The sequence below is a fragment of the Phocoena phocoena genome, chromosome 3 (assembly GCF_963924675.1).
Source record: "Phocoena phocoena chromosome 3, mPhoPho1.1, whole genome shotgun sequence".
NCBI lineage: Eukaryota > Metazoa > Chordata > Mammalia > Artiodactyla > Phocoenidae > Phocoena > Phocoena phocoena.
In genome coordinates this window covers 128,227,854-128,250,763 of record NC_089221.1, presented here as the reverse complement: position 1 = coordinate 128,250,763, position 22,910 = coordinate 128,227,854, and the positions used below count along the sequence as shown (strand labels likewise).

Here is a 22,910-nt window from a genome sequence, read left to right as displayed (position 1 = left end):
AGCATCTACTATGCAACAGGCACTCTTCCAGGTGCTTGGGTCTCATCAGTGAAAAAGACAAAAACCCCTCCTAGAGCTTTCATCCTATGGTGGGAGACTGACAATAAACCAGAACATTATAGAGTTTGTCCAAATGTGATAAATGCTTTGGGTTAAAAGAAAAAAAAATGGTTAAGGGGGATCAGGAATGTGGGAAGTTGCAATTTTATTATTATTATTCTTTAAACAAAAGAGAGAATTCTATTGGCTCATGTAATGGAAGAGTCCAAGGGTTGACCTCAGGCTTGGGTAGATCCAGGTGTTCAAAGTATATCAACAGGATCCTTTTCCTTCCTGCTGTCAGATGTGCTTTTGTTCAGAAGACCACAAATATCCCCCCAAGTAATGGCAAAGGTGGCCCCAGCAGCCCAGGCTTTCATTCTGCCACCAAGCCAGCCCAGCAGAAAGGGAGCATCTCTTTCCAACAGCGGTAAAAGCCCCACCTCAGACCTTGATTGGCAGGTCTGAGTCATGTGACTATCCCCAAAGCTGCCAGGGAGAGGGGCCAGCCTTTCCAGAACAACACAGACTCAGTTGAGAAGGAGGCAGAGTGTCCCAAAAGGAAAAGAAGAATGAGGGGCACAGTAACCACTACTGTCCACCACTACCCTTGTGTACCTGTCCACCTGCAACGCAGAACCCTGCAGCAGCAACTTCGCAGAGGTCAGCTGCTCAGAGAGCAGGGTGGTGTGCAGGAGAGGCAGCCTGCAGAATATTTCTCTTCTACAGTCACAGTCCTTTCGTGCTTTTAAAGCTCTCAAATAAATCATAAGCCTGGAGGTCATGATTTTCATGGACAGTCTTCTTTATATTTTTCCTTTCCTGCTATATTATTCTAAATTCTGAAAATAGGTTTATGGGTTTTTTTTTTAATAAAAATGACAGATACTTATTGTAATAAATTAAAATGCTATAGGGAAATATACTGAAGAGAGCCAGTTGTTCATGTCAGGCTCCTGTGACCAGCACATGTGCATGGCTGAGCTCCCATTTTCGAATCCCTGCTCAGGCACTCCGTCCTTTGGGCCAGAGCCTCAATCTCACTACATCTCGATTTACTCATCTATGAAAATGGGACTCATCCTTGTAGAGTCGTCATAAGAAAGTACTGAGCCCTTGTTGTGCCAGACACCTTATTGCCTGTGTTGTAGAATTTAGTCCTCGAAAGAGCCTTGTAAGTTGGTGACTGTCATCATCCTCGTCCTATAGATGAAGAAACTGAGGCTTGGTGGGATTAAGTAATTTGCTTATGACCGCACAGGGAGTAAATGGTGGGGTCTGGGCCAGTCCAACCTGCTCCAGCACCCGAGCTCTTACCCATTGCTCTGTACTCCGTGAGGATTACATAATGATTCAAGGAAAGCTTTTGGCACAGTGCCTAAAGCAAAGCAAGCACTCAAGTAATTGTGTTCATTTTTTAAATAGTAATGATACTGATGACATAGTGCAGTTTTATACAAAAGGATGACACATTTGGTACAGTCTTTTTTTTTTTGTAACATCTTTATTGGAGTTAAACTGTTTTACAATGGTGTGTTAGTTTCTGCTGTATGACAAAGTGAATAAGCTATACGTATACATACATCCCCATATCTCCTCCCTCTTCCATCTGCCTCCCACCCTCCCTATCCCTGCCCTCTAGATGGACACAAAGCACAGAGCTGATCTCCTTGTGCTATGCAGCTGCTTCCCACTAGCTATCTATTTTACATTTGGTAGTGTATATATGTCCATGCCACTCTCTCACTTCATCCCAGCTTACCCTTCCCCCTCCCTTTGTCTTCAAGTCCATTCTCCACATCTGCGTCTTTATTCCTGTCCTGCCCTTAGGTTCTCCAGAACCATTTATTTTTCTTTAGATTCCATATATATGTATTAGCATACGGTCTTTGTTTTTCTCTTTCTGACTTTCTTCACTCTGTATGACAGTCTCTAGGTCCATCCACCTCACTACAAATAACTCAATTTAGTTTCTTTTTATGGCTAATATTCCATTGTATATTTGTGCCACATCTTCTTTATCCATTCATCTGTCGATGGACACTTGGGTTGCTTCCATGTCCTGGCTATTGTAAACACAGCTGCAATGAACATTGCGGTACATGACTCTTTGAATTATGGTTTTCTCAGGGTATATGCCCAGTAGTGGGATTGCTGGATTGTATGGTAGTTCTATTTTTAGTTTTTTAAGGAACCTCCATACTGTTCTCCATAGTGGCTGTATCAATTTACATTCCCACCAACAGTGCAAGAGAGTTCCCTTTTCTCCACACCCTCTCCAGCAGTTATTGTTTGTAGATTTTTTGATGATAGCCATTCTGACTGGTGTGAGGTGATACCTCACTGTAGTTTTGATTTGCATTTCTCTAATGATTAGTGATGTTGAGCATCCTTTCATGTGTTTGTTGGCAATCTGTAAATCTTCTTTGGAGAAATGTCTATTTAGGTCTTCTGCCCATTTTTGGATTCGGTTTTTTGTTGTTTGATATTGAGCTGCATGAGCTGCTTGTATGGTAGTTTTCTGGTAGCAACTTTAGGATTCTCTATGTATAGTATCATGTCATCTGCAAACAGTGACAGTTTTACTTCTCCTCTGCCAGTTTGGATTCCTTTTATTTCTTTTTCATCTCTGATTGCTGTGGCTAAAACTTCCAACTATGTTGAATAATTGTGGGGAGAGTGGGAAACCTTGTCTTTTTCCTGATCTTAGTGGAAATGGTTTCAGTTTTTCATCACTGAGAACGACGTTGGCTGTGGGTTTGTCATATATGGACTTTATTATGTTGAGGTAAGTTCCCTCTATGCCTACTTTCTGGAGGGTTTTTATCATAAATTGGTGTTGAATATTGTCAAAAGCTTTTTCTGCATCTATTGAGATGATCATATGATTTTTATCCTTCAATTTGTTAATATGGTTTATAACATTGATTGATTTGTGTATATTGAAAAATCCTTGCATTCCTGGGATAAACCCCACTTGACCGTGGTGTATGATCCTCTTAATGTGCTGTTGGATTCTGTTTACTAGTATTTTATTGAAGATTTTTGCATATGTTCATCAGTGATATTGGCCTGTAGTTTTATGTTTTTGTGACGTCTTTGTCTGGTTTTGGTATCAAGGTGATGGTAGTCTCATAGAATGAATTTGGAAGTGTTCCTTCCTCTGCTATATTTTGGAAGATTTGAGAAGGATAGGTGTTAGCTCTTCTCTAAATGTCTGATAGAATTTGCCTGTGAAGCCATCTAGTCCTGGGCTTTGGTTTGCTGGAAGATTTTTAATCACAGTTTCAATTTCAGTGCTTGTGATATTTTCTATTATCTATTATTTATTATTATCTATTATATATAATAGATATATAATTATCTATATCTATATAATAGATATAATAATTATCTATTATTTCAGTGCTGTTCATATTTTCTATTTCTTCCTGGTTCAGTCTTAGAAGGTTGTGCTTTTCTAAGAATTTGTCCATTTCTTCCAGGTTGTCCATTTTATTGGCATATAGTTGCCTGTAGTAATCGTTCATGATCCTTTGTATTTCTGCAGTGTCAGTTTTTACTTCTCTTTTTTCATTTCTAATTCTGTTGATTTGAGTCTTCTCCCTTTTTTTCTTGATGAGTCTGGCTAATGGTTTATCAATTTTGCTTATCTTCTCAAAGAACCAGCTTTTAGTTTTATTGATCTTTGCTATCATTTCCTTCATTTCTTTTTCATTTATTTCTGATCTGATCTTTATGATTTCTTTCCTTCTGCTCACTTCGGGGTTTTTTTTGCTCTTCTTTCTCTAATTTCTTTAGGTGTAAGGTTAGGTTGTTTATTTGAGATGTTTCTTGTTTCTTGAGGTAGGATTTTATTGCTATATATTTCCCTCTTAGAACTGCTTTTGCTGCATCGCACAGGTTTTGGGCCACTGTGTTTTCATTGTCATTTGTTTCTAGGTATTTTTTGATTTCCTCTTTGATTTCATTGGTGATCTCTTGCTTATTTAATAGTGTATTGTTTAGCCTCCATGTGTTTGTATTTTTTACAGATTTTTTCCTGTAATTGATATCTAGTCTCATAGCATTGTGGTTAGAAAAAATACTTGATACGATTTCAATTTTCTTAAATTTACCAAGGCTTGATTTGTGACCCAAGATATGATCTATCCTGGAGAATGTTCCATGAGCAGTTGAGAAGAAAGTGTATTCTGCTGTTTTTGGATGGAATGTCCTATAAATATCAATTAAGTCCTTCTTGTTTAATGTATCATTTAAAGCTTGTGTTTCCTTATTTATTTTCATTTTGGATAATCTGTCCATTGGTGAAAGTGGGGTGTTAAAGTCCCCTACTATGATTGTGTTACTGTCGATTTCCCCTTTTATGGCTGTTAGCATTTGCCTTATGTATTGAGGTGCTCCTATGTTGGGTGCATAAATATTTACAATTGTTATATCTTTCTTGGATTGATGCCTTGATCATTATGTAGTGTCCTTCTTTGTCTCTTGTAATAGTCTTTATTTTAAAGTCTATTTTGTCTGATATGAGAATTGCTACTCCAGCTTTCTTTTGATTTCCATTTGCATGGTGTATCTTTTTCCATCCCCTCACTTTCAGTCTGCATGTGTCCCTAGGTCTGAAGTGGGTCTCTTGTAGACAGCATATATATGGATCTTGGTTTTGTATGCATTCAGCTAGTCTATGTCTTTTGGTTGGAGCATTTAATCCATTTACATTTAAGGTCGTTATCGATATGTATGTTCCTATTCCCATTTTCTTAATTGTTTTGGGTTTCCTTCCTAAAGAAGTTCCTTTAGCATTTGTTGTAAAGCTGGTTTGGTGGTGCTGAATTCTCTTAACTGTTGCTTGTCTGTAAAGGTTTTAATTTCTCCGTCAAATCTGAATGAGATCCTTGCTGGGCAGAGTAATCTTGGTTGTAGGTTTTCCCTTTCATCACTTTAAATATGTCCTGCCACTCCCTTCTGGCTTGCAGAGTTTCTGATGAAAGATCAGCTGTTAACCTTCTGGGGATCCCCTTGTATGTTATTTGTTGTTTTTCCCTTGCTGCTTTTAATATTTTTTCTTTGTATTTAATTTTGGATAGTTTGATTAATATGTGTCTTGGCGTGTTTCTCCTTGGATTTATCCTGTATCCGACTCTCTGCACTTCCTCGACTTGATTGACTATTTCCTCTCCCATATGAGGGAAGTTTTCAACTATAATCTCTTCAAATATTTTCTCAGTCCCTTTTTTTTTCCTTCTTCTTCTGGGACCCCTATAGTTCTAATGTTGGTGCACTTAATGTTGTCCCAGAGGTCTCTGAGACTGTCCTCAATTCTTTTCATTCTTTTTTCTTTTTTCTGCTCTGTGGTAGTTATTTCCCCTATTTTATCTTCCAGGTCACTTATCCGTTCTTCTGCCTCAGTTATTCTGCTATTGATTCCTTCTAGAGAACTTTTAATTTCATTTATTGTCTTGTTCATCATTGTTTTTCTCTTTAGCTCTTCTAGGTCCTTGTTAAACGTGTCTTGTATTTTCTCTATTCTATTTTCAAGATTTTGGATCATCTTTACTATCATTACTCTAAATTCTTTTTCTGGTAGACTGTGTATTTCCTCTTCATTTGTTTGGTCCAGTGGGTTTTTACCTTGCTCCTTCATCTGCTGTGTATTTCTCTGTCTTCTCATTTTGCTTAACTTACTGTGTTTGGTGTCTCCTTTTCTCAGGCTGCAGGTTCGTAGTTCCCATTGTTTTTGGTGTCTTCTCCCTGTGGGTAAGGTTGGTTCAGTGGGTTGTGTAGGCTTCCTGGTGGAGGGGACTGGCACCTGTATTCTGGTGGATGAGACTGGATCTTGTCTTTCTGGTGGGTAGGACCACGTCCGGTGGTGTTTTCTGGGGTGTCTGTGACCCTTATTATGATTTTTAGGCTGCCTCTCTGCTAATGGGTGGGGTTGTGTTCCTGTCTTGCTAGTTGTTTGACATAGGGCATCCAGCACTGTAGATTGCTGGTCGTTGAGTGCAGCTGGGTCTTAGTGTTGAGATGGAGATGTCTGGGAGAGCTTTTGCCGTTTGATATTATGTGGGGCTGGGAGGTCTCTGGTGGACCAATGTCCTGAACTCAGCTCTCCCATCTCAGAGGCTCAGGCCTGACACCCGGCCAGAGCACCAAGACTCTGTCAGCCACATGGCTCAGAAGAAAAGGGAGGAAAAAGAAAGAATCCAAAAAAAGAAAGAAGCCCAAAGAGCTTTTGTTAATGTGAGTTATATCTAGTGATGTTTACCCTGTTAGAAATTAAAACCATGAAACACTTAAAATAGCTGTTATTAATCCATTTAGAAATGAGTAATAAGCCCAGTTCATGTTCACATAAATAACATAATTTTTGAAAAGCAGTATTTTAAAAATTACTGATAATGGCATTGTTTTACATCTTTGCAAATCTCTTTCATATCTGGCTTAATAAAATATAGCTGGATTCTCCTAAATGCTTCTACATTCCAAAGAAAGAAAGAAAAAGTAATAAAATAAAGTTATTAAAATAAAAAAAATTATTAAAAATAAAAAACTTTAAAAGTAAAGAAAGAGAGAACCAACCAAAAAACAAATCCACCAATGATAACAAGCCCTAAAAGCTATACTATAAAAAACAAAACAAACAAAAAAACCAGGCAGACAGAACCCTAGGACAAAGGCAAAAGCAAAGCTTTTGGGAAGTCTGAGGTCTTCGGCCAGTGTTCAGTAGGTGTTCTGTAGGAGTTGTTCCACATGTAGATGTAGTTTTAATGTATTTGTGGTCTCCACATCTTACTCCTCCACCATCTTGAAGGTGCCTGGTACATTCTGTACATTCTGCTTTTCTCCCTCAATGAAGATGAGCCTCTAACTGCTATGTTGCCTACCAAGCCAGAGTGGAGGAGATGATGCTTGCATTCTGCCCTTTTGTGGGAAGTAGCAATTTTAAATAAGGTGGTTAGGGAAGGCTTCATTGAGGTGATAATTGAACAATAATTTGAAGGGGGTGAGGTAGTTAGCCATGTAGACTTCTGGGGGAACAGCATTCTAGGTAGAGGGTATAGTCATTGGCAGGAGATTGCTTGGCATGTTTAAGGAACAGCTCAGACGTCAATATGGCTTGAGTGAAGTGAGCAAGGGGACAGTAGTAGCAGGAGTTGAGGTCAGAGATGTAATAGGATGGGGTCATATCTATAAAGGTCTCATAGGCTATTTAAGGACTTTGAGTTTTATTCTGAGCAAAGTGGGGGGCATTAGAAGGTTTTGAGCAGAGAATTAACATGGTGTGACATATTAAAAAACGGTCCTTGTGGCTGCTGTGTTGAGAATAGATTTTAGAGGAACAAAGATGGAAGTGGAAAGACCCAGCCAAAAGGCAGTAATTCTGGTGAGAGCTGATGGCAGTTTAGATCAGGGGAATGACAGGGGAACTGGGAAAAAGAGTTCAGATTCTGGAGAGATTTTGAAGGTAAGGTCAACAGGACTTCCTGATGAACTGAATAAGGGCTCCGAGAGAAAGCAAGGAGTAAGATGTTGACCTGAGCAACCTGAAGGAATGGAGTTGCTGCCAACAGACGCGGGCAAGGATACAGGTGGAGTAGGTTGGGGAAGGGGGATGACCAGAAGTTCCGTTTTGGACATATGAGCTTGAGATGACTATTAGACCTACTAGTGGAGCTAGACAAACAAAATCTAGCGAGAAAGGTCTGGGTGGAGATGAAGATCTGGGATTCTTCCACATATACATAGTATTCAAAGCCATGAGACTGGGGAGATCACCAAAGAGTGTAGAGTGAAAAGAGAGTAGACTAAGGATTTATCCCTGACATACTCCAACACTGAGAGGTTGGGGACGAGGAGGATCCAATAAAGGAGAATGAAAAGATACAACCAATGATGTTGGAGAAAAACCAAGAGAGTATTGTATCTGGGAAGCCAAATGAGGGATGTGTATCAAGAAGGAAGCAGTGATCAGCTGCATAATATGCTGCTGAGAGGTCAAGTAAGATGGGAAGTGATATCAATCATTGAATTTGGCAACACAAAGGATGCTGAGTGCCCTGACACCAGTGGCTTCAGTGTCATGGTGGGTGGGGGTAGAATTTTGCTGCAAAGGGAAAGCAAAGAAAGAAAGTGCTATCTGGCAGGAAAAGTGCGTTCAAGGAAACTTTTTTTTTTTAAAGATTAGAACAATAACAGCATGTTTATGTGATGACTGGGATGATCCAGTAGAGAGTGAACAAAGATGTAGGAAGGAGAAAGGAAAGTCAGTGGCATCTTGTCCTTCAGGAGGTAAGGGGGGTGGGGTGGGATCTAGTGCATGAATGGAGAGATTGGCTTTGGACAACGTGGACAGATATGATGGTGAGAGTGCCTGGAAGTTTCCATCTGATTGCTGAGAGCGAGGATGGGGAGAGAGACGTTAAGGGTCTGAGGAGAGAGAAGTCGTGAAAATAGTCATCTGAGAGAGTGAGGGAACTAAGCAAGATAGTACGATTGTTGGGTAGCATGAAGGGCTCATTTGAGACTTATGGTCATGAAATTAAAGGGAGACCAATAAGCAAAAGCTGTGTGTTTTTCTCCAGCCATGTTCAGCTCCATGATACTTATATATAGAGGGAGAGTTGGATTTTACCGGATTTGTGTATTAGCCAAGTGAGTTCTACCAAGTAAAAGAGGGACAGGAGTTTGGCTATGGAATTTAAGATTGGTAAGGAGAGGAATGAGGACATTACAGAGGGGAGAGACAGTGAAAAGATGGAGGAATCAACAGATCTGTGGTCCTAGGTAAGTGAAAGGAGTGATTTAATGACAATGTTTTGTATAAGTTGTACTTATATTTGTCATTGTCTTTTCTTAATGGCAGGTTATATTGGTTTTCTATTTACTGTAATAATACCGTTTTCTTTTTAAGGAAATAAAGGTATAGGTAGAATTCAACCAGGGCAAAAATCAGGAAGATGGTGTACAAATGTCCAACTTCTGGAAAACACTGGGTTAGATCTTCACATTTCACCCAGAGAAAGTGCTACCTAACCCAGAGTGACAGGAAAACTATTTGGCCACAAGTAGTCCCACTTCTCGAGGGTGAAGGGAACTAAAATGTTCTAACCCAGTGATTCTCACACTTTTTGATTCTGGGACTTCTTATACTCTTAAAAATAATCGAGGATCATAGGGAAGTTTTGTTTATGTGGGTAACAGCTATTGGCATTTTCATTATTAGAAATTAAAACTGAGAAGTTTTAAAATAACAAGAAACCCATTACATGTTAACATAAATACCGTATTTTTAAGAAAAATTGTTCCATTTTCCATAATTAAAAAAAGAGTGGTATTGTTTTACATTTTTGCAAATTTCTCTTACATCTGGCTTAATAGAAGCTAGCTGGCTCGTACCTACTTCTGCCTTTATCTGTTGTGATAGCGCATGTCTAGAGATCACCACTGTATATTTGTAACAGAATCAGAGTAGAAGAGGCAAATAATGTCTTGGATTACTATGAAAATAGTTTCACATTGTAGATGCCCTGAAATCGTCTTAGAGACCCACTTCAAGAACTGTTGAACTGTTGAGTAAGGGAGTGGGGGTGAGAGGGAGGTTTTTGGTATCCCTGAAGGCTGAGGAGTATAGAATACTGGAGAGGCCTGTGAAGAAGAATCCAAAAGACAGGGTCTTGATCAGCAAGGCATCTCTGGGCCTCAGTTTCCTCATCTCTGAAATGGAGATATCATCCCTGCCCAGGCCATCCCACGGAGAGCGGCGAGGGCCAAATGAAACCATAGAAGAGCACTTTGAGGGTTTCTATACTCTACAAATACAATGTCTAAAACAGCCTTGAAAATCACCAAACACTACCCCTCCTATCTGTGAAAATAAACTAACATTCTTTGCACTGGCAGCTTCTGAGCAGGGATTTTTTAAGTGCTTCTTGGCTTTGCTGATGGCCATTTGCATTTTCTTTACAGCTGGTCGATGGAGTGCTCCAGCTGGAATACCATTGCCCAGGTGGCTTCTACAGAAATCTTTCCTCCCAGTCTCGTGTGAATGACCAAGAGTGGCACTCTGTTCTGGTGGAGGAGACAGATACTTCCGTTCACCTGTCGGTTGACAGTGCAGCCAACGCCTCCCTTGCGCTCCCAGAGAACTGCTGGAGTCTGAGGCCTGAAAGGGACCTCTTTCTGGGTGGCCTCGTCCTCTTGCATTCTTTCCCAAATGTCTCCCAGGGCTTCGAAGGCTGCCTGGATGCTGTCATGATCAACGGAGAGGCGCTGGAGCTGCTGGCCCATGGCAAGAAGGTGGCGGGCATGCTGGAGAGGCGGGCCCTCACCCAGTGTTGCCTCCACAGTGACCAGTGCAGCCAGAACCCGTGTCTCAACGGTGGAAAGTGCTCACAGACCCGTGGGGCAGGTAAGGCTAGGGCTGACCCTGAGGCTTATCCCAGGAGGCTCTGCAGAGGACCCTGCCAGGTTGAACTAGCAATCGTGTATCACCATAGAGTTTACCAAGCCGATTCCTCCACCACAGTCCTATGAGGGAGGGAGCGGGGGTGGAGGGCGGAGAAGAGAGCCATTTAAACTCCATTTTACTGCTCAGGAAACCACCGGGCTACGTAAGGGATACCCAGAGAGGTAAAGGAACGCACCCAAGGTCACAGGGCTGTTAAGCGAGAGGCGTGCTCAGGGTGCAGATCTCAGTGGAAATATCCCCCTCTTCCCCTTACTGTCTGGTGAGTAACGAGTAGGGATCTGCTAGGTTTACACCAGGGGAGGCCAGTAGTCTTCTTTCTCCCTCAACAAGAACTATCTTTCTTTCTCCTTTTTTTTTTTGGATGGGGGAAGGGTACGAATGGAGACCTCTGATGTAGAAGGCTGAAGTCATCACACATCTCAGTGTCATCATTGGTGCGCGCTAAGTTTCTCTCTCCCTCTCTTTTTTTTAAAATTTATTTTTGGCCGCGTTGGGTCTTCGTTGCTGTGTGCGGGCTTTCTCTAGTTGTGACAAGCGGGGGCTACTCCTCGTTGCAGTGCGCGGGCTTCTCATTGCGGTGGCTTCTCCTGTTGCGAAGCAGAGGGTCTAGGCGTGCAGGTCTCAGTAGTTGTGGCTCATGGGCTCTAGAACGCAGGCTCCAGTAATTGTGGCGAATGGGCTTAGTTGCTCCGCGGCATGCGGGATCCTCCGGGACCAGGATTCTAACCCGTGTCCCCTGCATTGGCAGGCGGACTCTTAACCACTGCGCCACCAGGGAAGCCCAGTTTCTCTTTCTTATTGCCCTTTATACTCCACTGCCTTCTCCCTTCCTCAAACCCATAGGCAAACATTTAAAGTTTTAAAATGAGTTCTTTCAAAATGTAAGAACTCTTTTTCACATGCTTGAATTTCTAACTTATATAACTGGTATATCATGTTTTACAGTTTTCCATCCACGCTGCCACGAGTAATTCTTATTCATTGCTTTTAATTGCGGCTCAATACTCCAAGGCGTGCACGCGCTCACCTTTCCCCTCTGGACTCTCCCAGCAATGGACATCCCACCTCCATCAACAATGCTGCACTGAACATCCTCCCACATCATGTTACAAACCTGTGTGAGAACTTTTCACACATACACACATACATACGCAACACCCAGAGACGGAATTCACATACTCAGAGTATGCAAATAGTTACTTTGACTAAATCGGGTCAGACTGCCGTCCAGCATGGCCGCAGCAGTCTGTACTTCCACCAGCAAGTGCGTGAGATTCCTAGGCCCCTACATCTCTGGCAACACTTGGCATTCTCCCATTTTCTAATCTTTGCCTGACAAATAATACTGTCATTTCTACCTAAGATACCCAAGGAGTCCATCACTTCTGCATCCCCACCGCCATTGGTCTGACCCCAATCCCCATCACCTCTCTTCTTTTCTTCTGCACCAGCCACCTCCCTGCTCTCCTGCTTCTCTCCCTCCACTAGCATCTTCCAGCAGGGCACCAGAGAGATCTTTAAACAATGTAGATATGAGCACATCGCTTTCCTGCTTGGAATCTTGCAGTGGCTTCCCCTTGCCGTTCAGATGCCGTTCAGATGGAGTCCCAATTCCTAATTCCTTCCTGTGGGTCCTATGCCCTGGCCCCTCCCACCTGCTGGTCCACCCTGGTGACATGCCACACCCTCTCCTCCAAACCTTTGCACACGTTCTCCTCTGCCTGAAACATCTTCCTCTTTGCCCCTTTATCTTTTTGCCTGGCTAATTTTTACTCAACCTTCAGGTCTCAACTAAAATATCACCGCCTCCAGGAAACCTCCCCTGGTGCCTAGTTTAGGCTAACTCCTTTCCCCAATGCTTCCCTTCAATAAAACTAATTTTTATGATAATTACTAATATACAGATATTATCTATAACTATCTCAGTTTGAACCCCCAAATTGCCATTTGCTTGCTGTGTGACCCTGAGCAAATGGCATGCATTCCCCGAGCCTCATTCCCTGACCTGCCATCAACTTGTACCTGTCCCTGATGAGGACAATAACAGTAACCAATCTCAGGGCTGTCGGGAGGATCAAATGAGCTAATACATGAAGATTCTTAGAACAACGATTACAATAAATAGTGTTGTCTAGGATGACGATACTCATTATTATCCTTTAGATGCCTATTCTCTGTAGTCTGTAAGTTGTTTGAGGGCAGGGATCCAACCTTCTTGTCCAGCAGGGCACCAGTGCCTACCACAGTGCATGTGGCAGAGAGAGGCACTCAATAACTATGTGTGAACACTGGGATCTGCAAACACACGAGAACCTGTCCCCTGGGGCCACTGGACCAGAGTGCTCTCTCATGGCCCTGCCCTTCTCCCCAGGCTATGTCTGCACATGCCCCTCACAGTTCTCTGGGAGGCACTGTGAACAAAGGAAGGAGAACTGCACTTCGATGCCCTGCCTGGAAGGTGGAACTTGCATCTCTTCCCCCGAAGGAGCCCCCTGTATCTGCCCTCACCCCTACATGGGAGACAGGTAAGCACAGGAGAGGTCCCCTGCCATTGGTTCCTCTCCCTGAGTGTGGCACCACTGGGGGATGACCTCTGCACTCTGACCCCTAGAGAGGCCAATGGGCAGCCAGGGGCTGAGTGCTCTGGTTACCTGGCTTCTTGGCCTTTTCCACGTGTCAAGGCTTCTCCCTCCCACCACCTGCATCAGAACACTCTGGGAGGGGAGGTGCTCGTTAAAAAGACAGATTTCCCAAGCCCTATTCTGAACCTACTGAATTGGACTCACTAGGCTGGGGCCAAGGAATCTGCAGATCTTCGGGCAGTTCTGATCTTTGCTGAAGTCTGAAAGTAGCTAAAGCTCTTATTCTCTTGCTCTGGACCGTGACTTCCCAGAAAGCGGCCTGGGGGTAATGATTCCACTTGATTCAGGCACTGCTGTGGGCCTCAAACCCCACCACTAGCTACCTGTGCCTTGTATTATGCTGGCCTGCGGGGTTGTAAGGGAAGGAGAATCATCCCTAGAATCCTAGATGTAAAGAGGCTTTGGCAATTCTCTGGTTTTATGGCTCCCCAACTTGGAAACCTTTAAAAATCATGAGGGGGACTTGTGAAAAATACAGATTCCTGGACCAACTAAACTGTAATCTCCAAGGAAGGAGATTCTCCAAGGATTCTACTTATAACAACAAGGTACCCCCTTGCTGTCAGTGGGTACATAAGAGATCCAATGATATAGTCCATCCACCCAATTTACAGATGAAACTGAGGCCCAGAGAAGGAAAGGGCCTGTCCAAGGCTCCCCCGTGTGTTTAAGATCCAAGTCCTTTCTTTCAGCACCTGGCATTTCCAGCCCCACTGTGCGCCTCACTCTGCAGCAGGGGATTCTCTCCATCCAGGAGATGTGTTAGGGCAGGGGTCCCCAATACTCGGCCAAGGACCGGTCCGAGGCCTGTTAGGAACCTGGCCGCACAGCAGGAGGAGAGTGGCGAGTGAGGGAGCGAAGCTTCATCTGCTGCTCCGGATCGCTCCCCATCACTCGCATTACCGCCTGAACCATCCCCTCCCCACACCGGCCCATGGAAAAACTGTCTTCCGTGAAACCGGTCCCTGGTGCCTAAAAGGTTGGGGACCATTGTGTTGGGGGACACTTCCTGGCTGAAAGCGGTGTTTGCATTTTAAAAGAGAATTTGGGGAGGCCAACGTGTAACCCAAAGGACAAACTGTTGGTGGTGAAATTTCAGGCACTGGGACTCACGTGGGATGGAGGGAGCCTTTCCCAATGTCCCTCAAAAGTATGCTAACGCATATATATGGAATCTAAAAAAAAAAAACAAAAAAAATGGTACTGATGAACCTAGTTGCAGGGCAGGAACAAAGAGGTAGACATAGAAAATGGACTTGAAGACATGGGGTGGGAGGGCGAAGCTGGGGCGAAATGAGAGTATCATCGACATATATACATTAGCGAATGTAAAATAGTTGGCTGGTGGGAAGCAGCAGCATAGCACAGGGAGATTGGCTAGGTGCTTTGCGATGACCTACAGGGGTGGGATGGGGCGAGGGGAAGGAGGCTCAAGAGGGAGAGGATATGGGGACATGTATAAGCATGTCTGATTCGCTTTGTTGTGCCACAGAAACTAACACAGTACTGTGAAGCAATTATACTCCAATAAAGATCTATTAAAAAAAAAAAGTAGGTAAAGCTGACTATAGAAGTCTCCTAGGAGCCTCACACCAATGAAAGCCAAGCTGAAGGTGACCTGAGAGGTCATATGGTTCTAGGGGGTTCTCTCTGAGCAAGCTGTCCCGTGTAAGGTCTGTGTGGAGCCATGCTGGGTTCCTGCGACCTCCTGGTGAGGGACAGAGGGAACACTGGCGCCTGGTTACCATTGCTGGGTGACTGCTGACTTGTATCTGGGACCCTGACCCGAAGGACAGCTAGGTTGCTGGCTGCCTCTACCACAGTATATGATTGGAAATTTGACCTCAGTGGTAGGCAGTGTATCCAATGCCTAGATCTCACGGGTGGAACATAATGGACTTGCCCAGAGCCTAGATTCAAATGGTCATGAACAAGGGTATTGCTGAGTCTCATACCTCACTGGTAGAGGATGATGTGAAACTGAAGTTGATGTGTTGATATGTGTGATAATTACTTTTTTTTTTTTTTTTTTTGGTGGGAAATTGGAGAGGCAGGCTTGAGTGCAGGGGTTTTTATCCCATACATCTTTTAAGAGGGGACATGGAAAGGGCAGTATAGTGACTCAGTCCCCTGACTACTTCTCTGTGTCTGCAGGTGTGAAATGGAATCAAGGGGCTGCTCAGAAGGACACTGTCTTGTCACCCCTGAGATCAAAAGGGGGGACTGGGGACAGCAGGAGATTCTGATCATCATAGTGGTCCTACTGGTCATTGTCATAATCTCTACTGGGCTTCTCTTCTACTGCCGCCGTTGCAAGTCCCACAAGCCCGTGGCCATGGAGGACCCAGACCTCCTGGCCAGGAGTGTTGGTGTTGACACCCAAGCCACACCTGCCATTGAGCTCAACCCCCTGAGCACAAGCGCCTGCAACAACCTGAACCAAGTGGAGCCCAGCAAGACCTCAGGTCCAAATGAACTCGTCACTTTTGGACCCAGCTCTAAGCAACGGCCAGTGGTCTGCAGCGTGCCTCCCAGACTCCCGCCGGTGGTGGTCTCTTCCCACTCTGACAATGAGGCCATCATTAAGAGGACCTGGTCAGGCGAGGAGATGGGTCAGTACAGCCCACAGGCCTTTAGCCTCTGGGATTGATGGAACAGGGTAATAGACTGAAACACTCCATTATCTGAGCCACCATCCAGTCCATGAAGGGACGTGGTCAAGGTCACGGTGCACTAGTGGGCTGCACCAGATCCCAGGTCTCTGGACTCAGAGTCTGTGCCTCATTCCGCTGTACCATGATCTACTCCTCTAACTTCCAAGACATTCCACAGGATTGATGTCCATGGCAGAAACCTGTAGACCCTGGATGGGGTGGGTAGGATCCCTGAAGTGAAAAGGGGGCTTCTGGATGCCCAGTCTAGAGGTACAGTAGCCTTGGGCCAGACCTGGCTGACCCAGAGGAGGGACCTTCACCCCCTCTCATCTTTGGCTCAGAAGGAGGTGAATTTGTAAAGCACTTTATATTTTCTGGCTTATTCAGTAATAGTTAAAACAAGTATTTGCTCTTTCTGCAAGTTGGGTCCCATAATTGGGACCCATAAAGCCACAGTGACTTATTCTAACTTCCCCAACTATTCAGTAGCAGGGACAGAGGTAGGACCAAGGATGCCTGATCTCCAACCTTCGAAGCCACATCTCATTTAATCCCTCTCTGTGATAGATGCCATCACACCTCCTAGTCCAAAATATGTGTTTGTTTCCTTCAATTAAGGAGACAAAACTCGCCAGTAGGACTTGGGATAGAGCTGCTGTCTCCAGGAATGGGGGTGGGATGCATGGAGCCATTCAGATTCTTCCCTTATCCACTGACCCTTGGATCAGTGGCACAAATTTACAAGACGGGCTGGCTTTGAGTTAAACCTCTGGCTTTGAACTTGACCCCATTGGATTCTAGATATGAATCTAAGCTGCCAGAGACAACGCACAGACGGGCCACATACCCACCGACTCCTCGGCCCATCTGTACCACATGCTAAGTCATGTAGAGCAGCCCTTAGGCCAGTTGGAGCTTTCACCAGGGAAACTCAGAGCTCACCCTATCTTGCTGTTCCCTTTCAGTGTACCCAGGTGGAGCCACAGTCTGGCCCCCAACTTACTCCAGGAAGGAACGCTGGGAATACCCCCGCTCCGAAGGGACCCCCGGCCCTCTGCTGCCATCGCCTCGCTGCCACCGGAACCCAGCTGTGATGCCGGACCCCACTGGCCTCTACGGGGGCTTCCCCTTCCCACTGGAGATGGAGAACAAGCGAGCACCCCTTCCACCCCGGTACAGCAACCAGAACCTGGAAGATCTGATCCCCCGACGGCCCCCCAGTCCCCGGGAGCACCTGCTGGCCCCCTGTCTCAACGAGTACACAGCTATCAGCTACTACCACTCGCAGTTCCAGCAGGGAGGGGGAGGGCCAGGGCCCTGCCTGGCAGAAGGGGGCTACAAGGGGGTGAGCATGCACCTCAGCCGGGCCGGGCCCTCTTACGCCGACTGCGAGGTAGGGGGCGGGCGTCCCACGGGCCGGGGCCAGCCCCAGGCTCCCTCCAACTATGAGGGCTCTGACATGGTGGAGAGTGATTATGGGAGCTGTGAGGAGGTCATGTTCTAGCTGCCCTCAGACGGAGGCAAGGGGGAGGCCGAGGACTTGGCGCCTTCCCCTGTCTGGCGGGGAGCCAGTTGAGCGTGGCTGGGAAAGTGGGAGGGAAGCCCCCATACCCAGTCCGGGTTGCCACATCTTGAAATGTGCTCTTCCAGACCCCCAGCTAGTCCCTGAGGATGGAGGGAAGCTGAGGGTAGAGCTCCAGAAACAGCACTAGGGCCCCCAGCAGAAAGGGTGTGCACAGAGCCGTTACCCTGGAAACCCAGGAAAAACGGACTCCTGGGATGGGTAAGAGGCAGTGTGCGTCTCCCTGACAGTTCCTAGGGAGTCAGGGCCTGAACGGGCCTGTCGGATGCATTCTTAGACCTGCCCGTTGCTGCACACGCTGCAGGCCGAGGTGGGATCATGCCTCACAGGCAAGCACCACAGCTGCTGAGAGACACGGTCCAAGGTCACCGACCCTGCAGGGCAACAGGGTGTCCTAGGGGCTGAGAGGGGAGCAGCAGGGGAGCAGCTACCACATGTCACTTGTACGCCCTGCCTGCCTCGCTGCAGAGTCTGCTCCACGTCAGGCACCGAGCTAGGCATCAGGCGTAAGACAGTGAACTATGGCAACAAGGGTTCCCAAGGAGCATCACTTGGCCTCAGCCTCCTGGAGGTCCCACTCCTCTAATCTAATTCCAAACACCTTGAGCCTCCTCTTTAAGTCTGACTTAAAGCCTGACTTTCTACTAGCCAGGGCCTGCCAGGATCTGTGCAGCCCCTGAACCGTCTTTGTTAAAGAATTCAGACCTCATGGAACTCTGGGTTCGTCAGCCCAAGTTTCGCAAGCACTTTGGGCCAAAGGCAAGAAGGACATCATTCTTCATTTTAAAAAAAATTCTTAGGCACTTTTCAACCTTGCTGTCTGGATGAGTTGCCCCAAAGGGATTTTTCTTCCATAGACACAAGGAAGTCGGAACTCCTATGCAGGGAAGGGTGGAAGCAGGGAGCCAGACATCAGGAGTATCCTTTCCTGCCCCTCTGTTTCAGAGGCCTGCCAATCCAAGTGTTACCTGCAGCGACTCAACCCTATGCATGGAGGGTCATTGTGGGCCTGTGTCTGCACATGTGGGTGCTCATGTACAGTACGTGTGTACACATGTGCAGAACATATGTAGCCCGGAGTGGTAGGGACCAGAGACTTCTGGTGGCCTTGCCACTCCCTCACCTGCCAATCCCTGTCTCCGGTCCACTGCCTTTTCATGTGTCTTGCTTCTGGAGATGAAAGTCTAAAGGAAGAGCAATAGCCACTCTTACCCATAGGGCTGCTGCCTCCAGCAAGAGGGAGCTGTGTGGGTGACAGGGTGTTTGCGTGCATGGTTCATGGCTGTGCGGGCGACTGTGAGCGTGAGTGACGGGATGCCTGGTTTTACTGGTTATTTGTGGTTGTTGTTTTTTTTTAACAATAAAATATCTTTTTTACTGTTATTTTCCGTGTCACTTAGGCTGTTTGGTCAGGGGAAGGTCACAAGGGTCTATAGGCCCTTCCAAGCTGAGGTTCGTGGGATTTAGGGGCTGGAAGGGGCCCCAGAGGTCATTAAGCACCATGATTCTCAAACCTTGCAAAATGGCTAAAATACAGATCTCTGAGGCCCACACATATAAAATCAGAACCTCTGGGAGAAGGGCCCAGGACACTATTTGGAAAAAAGACCTCTAGTTCTGATACAACTGTGCATAGTTAGTGGACAAGTCTGCTACGCAGCAGGTGAATGAAAGGCCCTGGACAAGACTTCAGGACTGCTGACCGCCCCCCGCCCCGGCCAGCACCCTTGGCCACACATCGCACTGGTCAGGGAGAGGGGACAATATCGCAGGTTTGGGAGGCCAGCCTCCGGATGCCCAGAGTCAGCCTTTGGCGCTGCTCCACAGCTCGCCCTGAAGCCCAGCTGGATGTGAATGTCACCAGGCAACCTGGTCCGTGCGGGCCTTGAGGGTACAACACTAAGACTGGACAGTCCAGTCCCTGCCGACAGGCTCCCAGTGCAGGTGGGCAGAGAAGGCACGTCCATGGGAGGCACCACAGCAGACCGTGGGTCTGGGGTCCGATGGGCTCGGTTCCAAACCTGCCGTGCCACACACTAACGTGGTCTCAGGCAGGTATGACCGGGCCTCTCACTGTCCAGTAAAATGAAGAGTAAATAATATCCCTATTCTCAGGGATACGTTCAAAGAGCTTATAGCAGCATAAACAATAACTGGTGACCATCACGCTAGGGCACAACACTGGGTAGTATACAAACGGGATTAACTTATCGGACCTGTGCGGGAAGTCACAAATAACCTCGTCCAGTGTCGCCCAAATTTCTGTTGCTTTCCTTAACACTTTTATGATTTTTGTCCTGATAGAATAACACCTGTACTATTATTTACTAAGTTGTTTTTACTGTACTTAGATTTTAAAAAATGTTTTTATTCACCTTAAAAGGATAATATCCATAAAAGAAAAGATCTGAAAATTCCTATTTTTTGTAGCGCACATGAAGATACATAACCATTCTGGTTTTCACAATGACTGTCTAAGGCCCTCTAAATCATCTCTGGGAAACACGGATCTAGTCCATCTTTGTTCTCAATGTTCCTCACCCTGAGGCCTGCAGAAGAGAAGGGGTTTGTGTGAAGTTCCACAGGTAGAACTTCAGAGCAGGGACACCACATTCAGGTCTGACACCAGCCTTGGCATCTCCCTAAAATACCACATGCTCTTTTCCTGGATGGGGAGCCTCTCTCCACCCAGCCCACCTCTGTCCCCACCTGTCCCCTCCTTCCCTTCGTCCTCCTGAGCCTGCACCTTCATGGGTCAGCCACTAGAGGGCTCTCTGGGACCAAGAAGCAGAGCCGCAGAGGAGAAGGTTTTCAGGGAAATCCTCGCATCTCAAGGCACTGGGGTTCTGATTCCAAACGTCCTGAGTCTGACACAGCGTGACAGTGTCAGAGAAAGGCAGAGACCCAGACCTAGGCCTCCTGACCTGACCCAGGTGAAAACACAGTTCACCATAATCATCCTCACCACCACTACTGGCACTTGCTATATGACAGGTGCTGTGCAAGCACTTGGCATGTCTTATCTCATTTAATCCTCACCAAAAACCCGTAAGGTAAGTACTGTCATCTCTGTTTTACAGATGAAGGAACAGGAGGCATCCAGAAATTAAGTGGCTTGTAACTTACAGTAGTGACTCAAAGTGAAGTCACCCAGTTCATGAGTGACAGGGTCAGGATTCAATCCAGGGCTGCCGGACTCCAGAACTATGCCTTACATTTGGGTTCGTGAAACCAATTATAAATACAGGATATCAGAAGACTGAAGAATAGCAGAAACTAGTCCAAGGATCCAACTGAGTTCAGAGGCCAAGAACGTCACTATAATTCTAAGTGGTGTTAACAGCTGGAATGTCTGCTCAACCCCAGGGCTCAACTCCAGACCACCCTTGTAATCCTGCATCCAGTTCTGAGGCTGGGCCTTAAGAGCGACCCAGTAACCTTGGGCATTGCTAGAGGAGGGCAGCTAGGAAGGGGGCGGGGCTGCGGGGGGGCGGCGAGGACTCACAACCACGTCCCACGAGGAAGGGCAGCCGTAATCCACCAGGGGCACCTGTAATCCACCAGGACCAATGGCAAGGGAATTGTGAGACAGCTCCTCGGATGGACAGCCTGCACTGCCGCACCATCACACGGAGTTTCTCAAGGTCTTATGGAGAAGGTAGATACATCTTCCAGGAATCAGAGCAGTGCTCTGGAGGGATACACATCAGGTCTTGCGGGGAGAGCCGCAAAAAGTGACTATCTGGGGGTAGAAGAAGGGCAGACGGAGCCAAACCACTCTCATGTGGAGTGAAGATTATGGAGATTCTATAAGATAGAGGGGGAGAAAGATACAGTATGTAAAGTTTTGAGATATGGAGTGACTTGCCCAGGGCCCACGCTGGTCCCCTAGAGAACAGCTGCCCCATCCTCCTGGCGCCACACCATGAACGGGTGAAACGCCTGCCCGCGAAGACACCGGGCCCAGGTGCAGAACAACAGCCCACGGTGCAGCATCTGAGGACAGGCTTTGGGAGTTCTCGGTGACTCTGCCAGCTCCACCGTGAGGAGCGGCACAGGCTGTGGCACCGAAAGAAGAGCAGGATCATTCCCAAGGACAGGGCTGGGGAACGACAAGCCTTCTGAATTTTCTCATGATTCCTCAACAGACCTACAAGGTCCAACCAAGGAAAGTGCTTGGTTAGATCCATAGGAAACTCAAAATTAATAGAGTGATGTCAACTCCTCACAGGCCGGGACACCATTCTCTCCTGAAGGAGACGACACTGCATTTAGTAACCAGCCAATTCCAGATACACGATTAGCCCCACAGACTGGCACTCATCCTGATCCGATCAACACCACAATCAACTCGTGATCTGGGGAAGTGGCCAAGTAGTCACATCTCTCTAGCATCAGTAGCGAGGAGGTTAACCAGAGAAGCAGTGTTACAGCATCACCGAGAAGGAAGCCATAAATTCTGACAGAAGTGGCCAGGGAAGGTTCTAGAAGGCAGCAGCCACTGGAGCGGGGTCTTAAAGTTGAGCTTCAGACGGAGCACAGGGAGAAGGGCCAGCTGGGCTAAGAAAACAGCCCAAAAGGAAGGCCTGAAGGTTTTCAGTATTTCCGTAGTGCTGGGTGGTTCTGATGGGTGGGAGTGGAGGGACTGTGGAGCACAGGGCGGGGAAAGCATCCTGGGGTCGGAATGTGGGAGGAGCTAGGTGCCCAGAGCAGGGCCTGGAGATATACTGTGTCCACCCAGGGATGTGAGGGGAGGAGTGACAGAATCAGGTAGCAGGGAAGTGAATCCTTCGAGCAAAAACATGAGGTCTGGAGTCAGACAGACCTGAGTCCACCATTTAGAAAATGTGTGATCTTGGGGACTTCTCTGGAGGTTCAGTGGTTAGGATGCCGCGCTTCCGCTGCAGAGAGCGTGGGTTCAATCCCTGGACAGGGAACTGAGATCCCGCATGCCGTGTGGTGTGGCCAATAATAATAATAATAATAGAAAATGTGTTATCTTGGGCAAGTCATTTAACCTTTTATGCCTCAGTCTGAAAAGTGGGGATTATTACCAGCACCTTCCCTCACTGGATCTGAGCACCGAAGAAAATAATATAGGTAAAGTGCTCAGCATGGTTGGCATAGTAAATGTTTAGAAGATGTTAGATATTTTATCACTGCTATTAAAGAGGCAGATCTTAAAAAAAAAAAAAAAAAAAAAGAGGCAGATCTTTTCAGAGTATCCATGACCACACACCTTTGTTCCACAGCCAAGACAAAAAGACATCCCCCCAGCTTGGGGTAGTTAGGGGCTAAGTATATTAAGGCAGTGGTTCTTGATAGAGACCGTGGTGATTTCCAAACATACCTCTGCCCCAACACACACACACACACACACACACACACGCGCGCGCGCGCAGACCTTTGACAATGTCTGGAGACACTTTGGGTTGTCATAACTGGCAGGGTGCAAGTGGCATCTAGTGGGTAGACTAGGGATGCTGCTAATCACCCTACAGTGCACAAGACAGTCCCCACAGCAA

The 22,910-nt window shown here is 46.3% G+C and overlaps 1 protein-coding gene across 1 annotated transcript in view; it reads left to right on the top strand.

Annotated features, from left to right (window-relative positions):
- Nucleotides 1-17,307, top strand: part of FAT2 (FAT atypical cadherin 2) — a 66,690-nt gene extending 49,383 nt beyond the window's left edge. Inside the window, 4 exon segments of the mRNA XM_065874320.1 lie at nt 10,006-10,447; nt 12,879-13,032; nt 15,304-15,761; nt 16,769-17,307. Coding sequence (XP_065730392.1) covers nt 10,006-10,447; nt 12,879-13,032; nt 15,304-15,761; nt 16,769-17,307 — 1,593 coding nt within the window.
- Nucleotides 17,308-22,910: the final 5,603 nt, after the last annotated feature.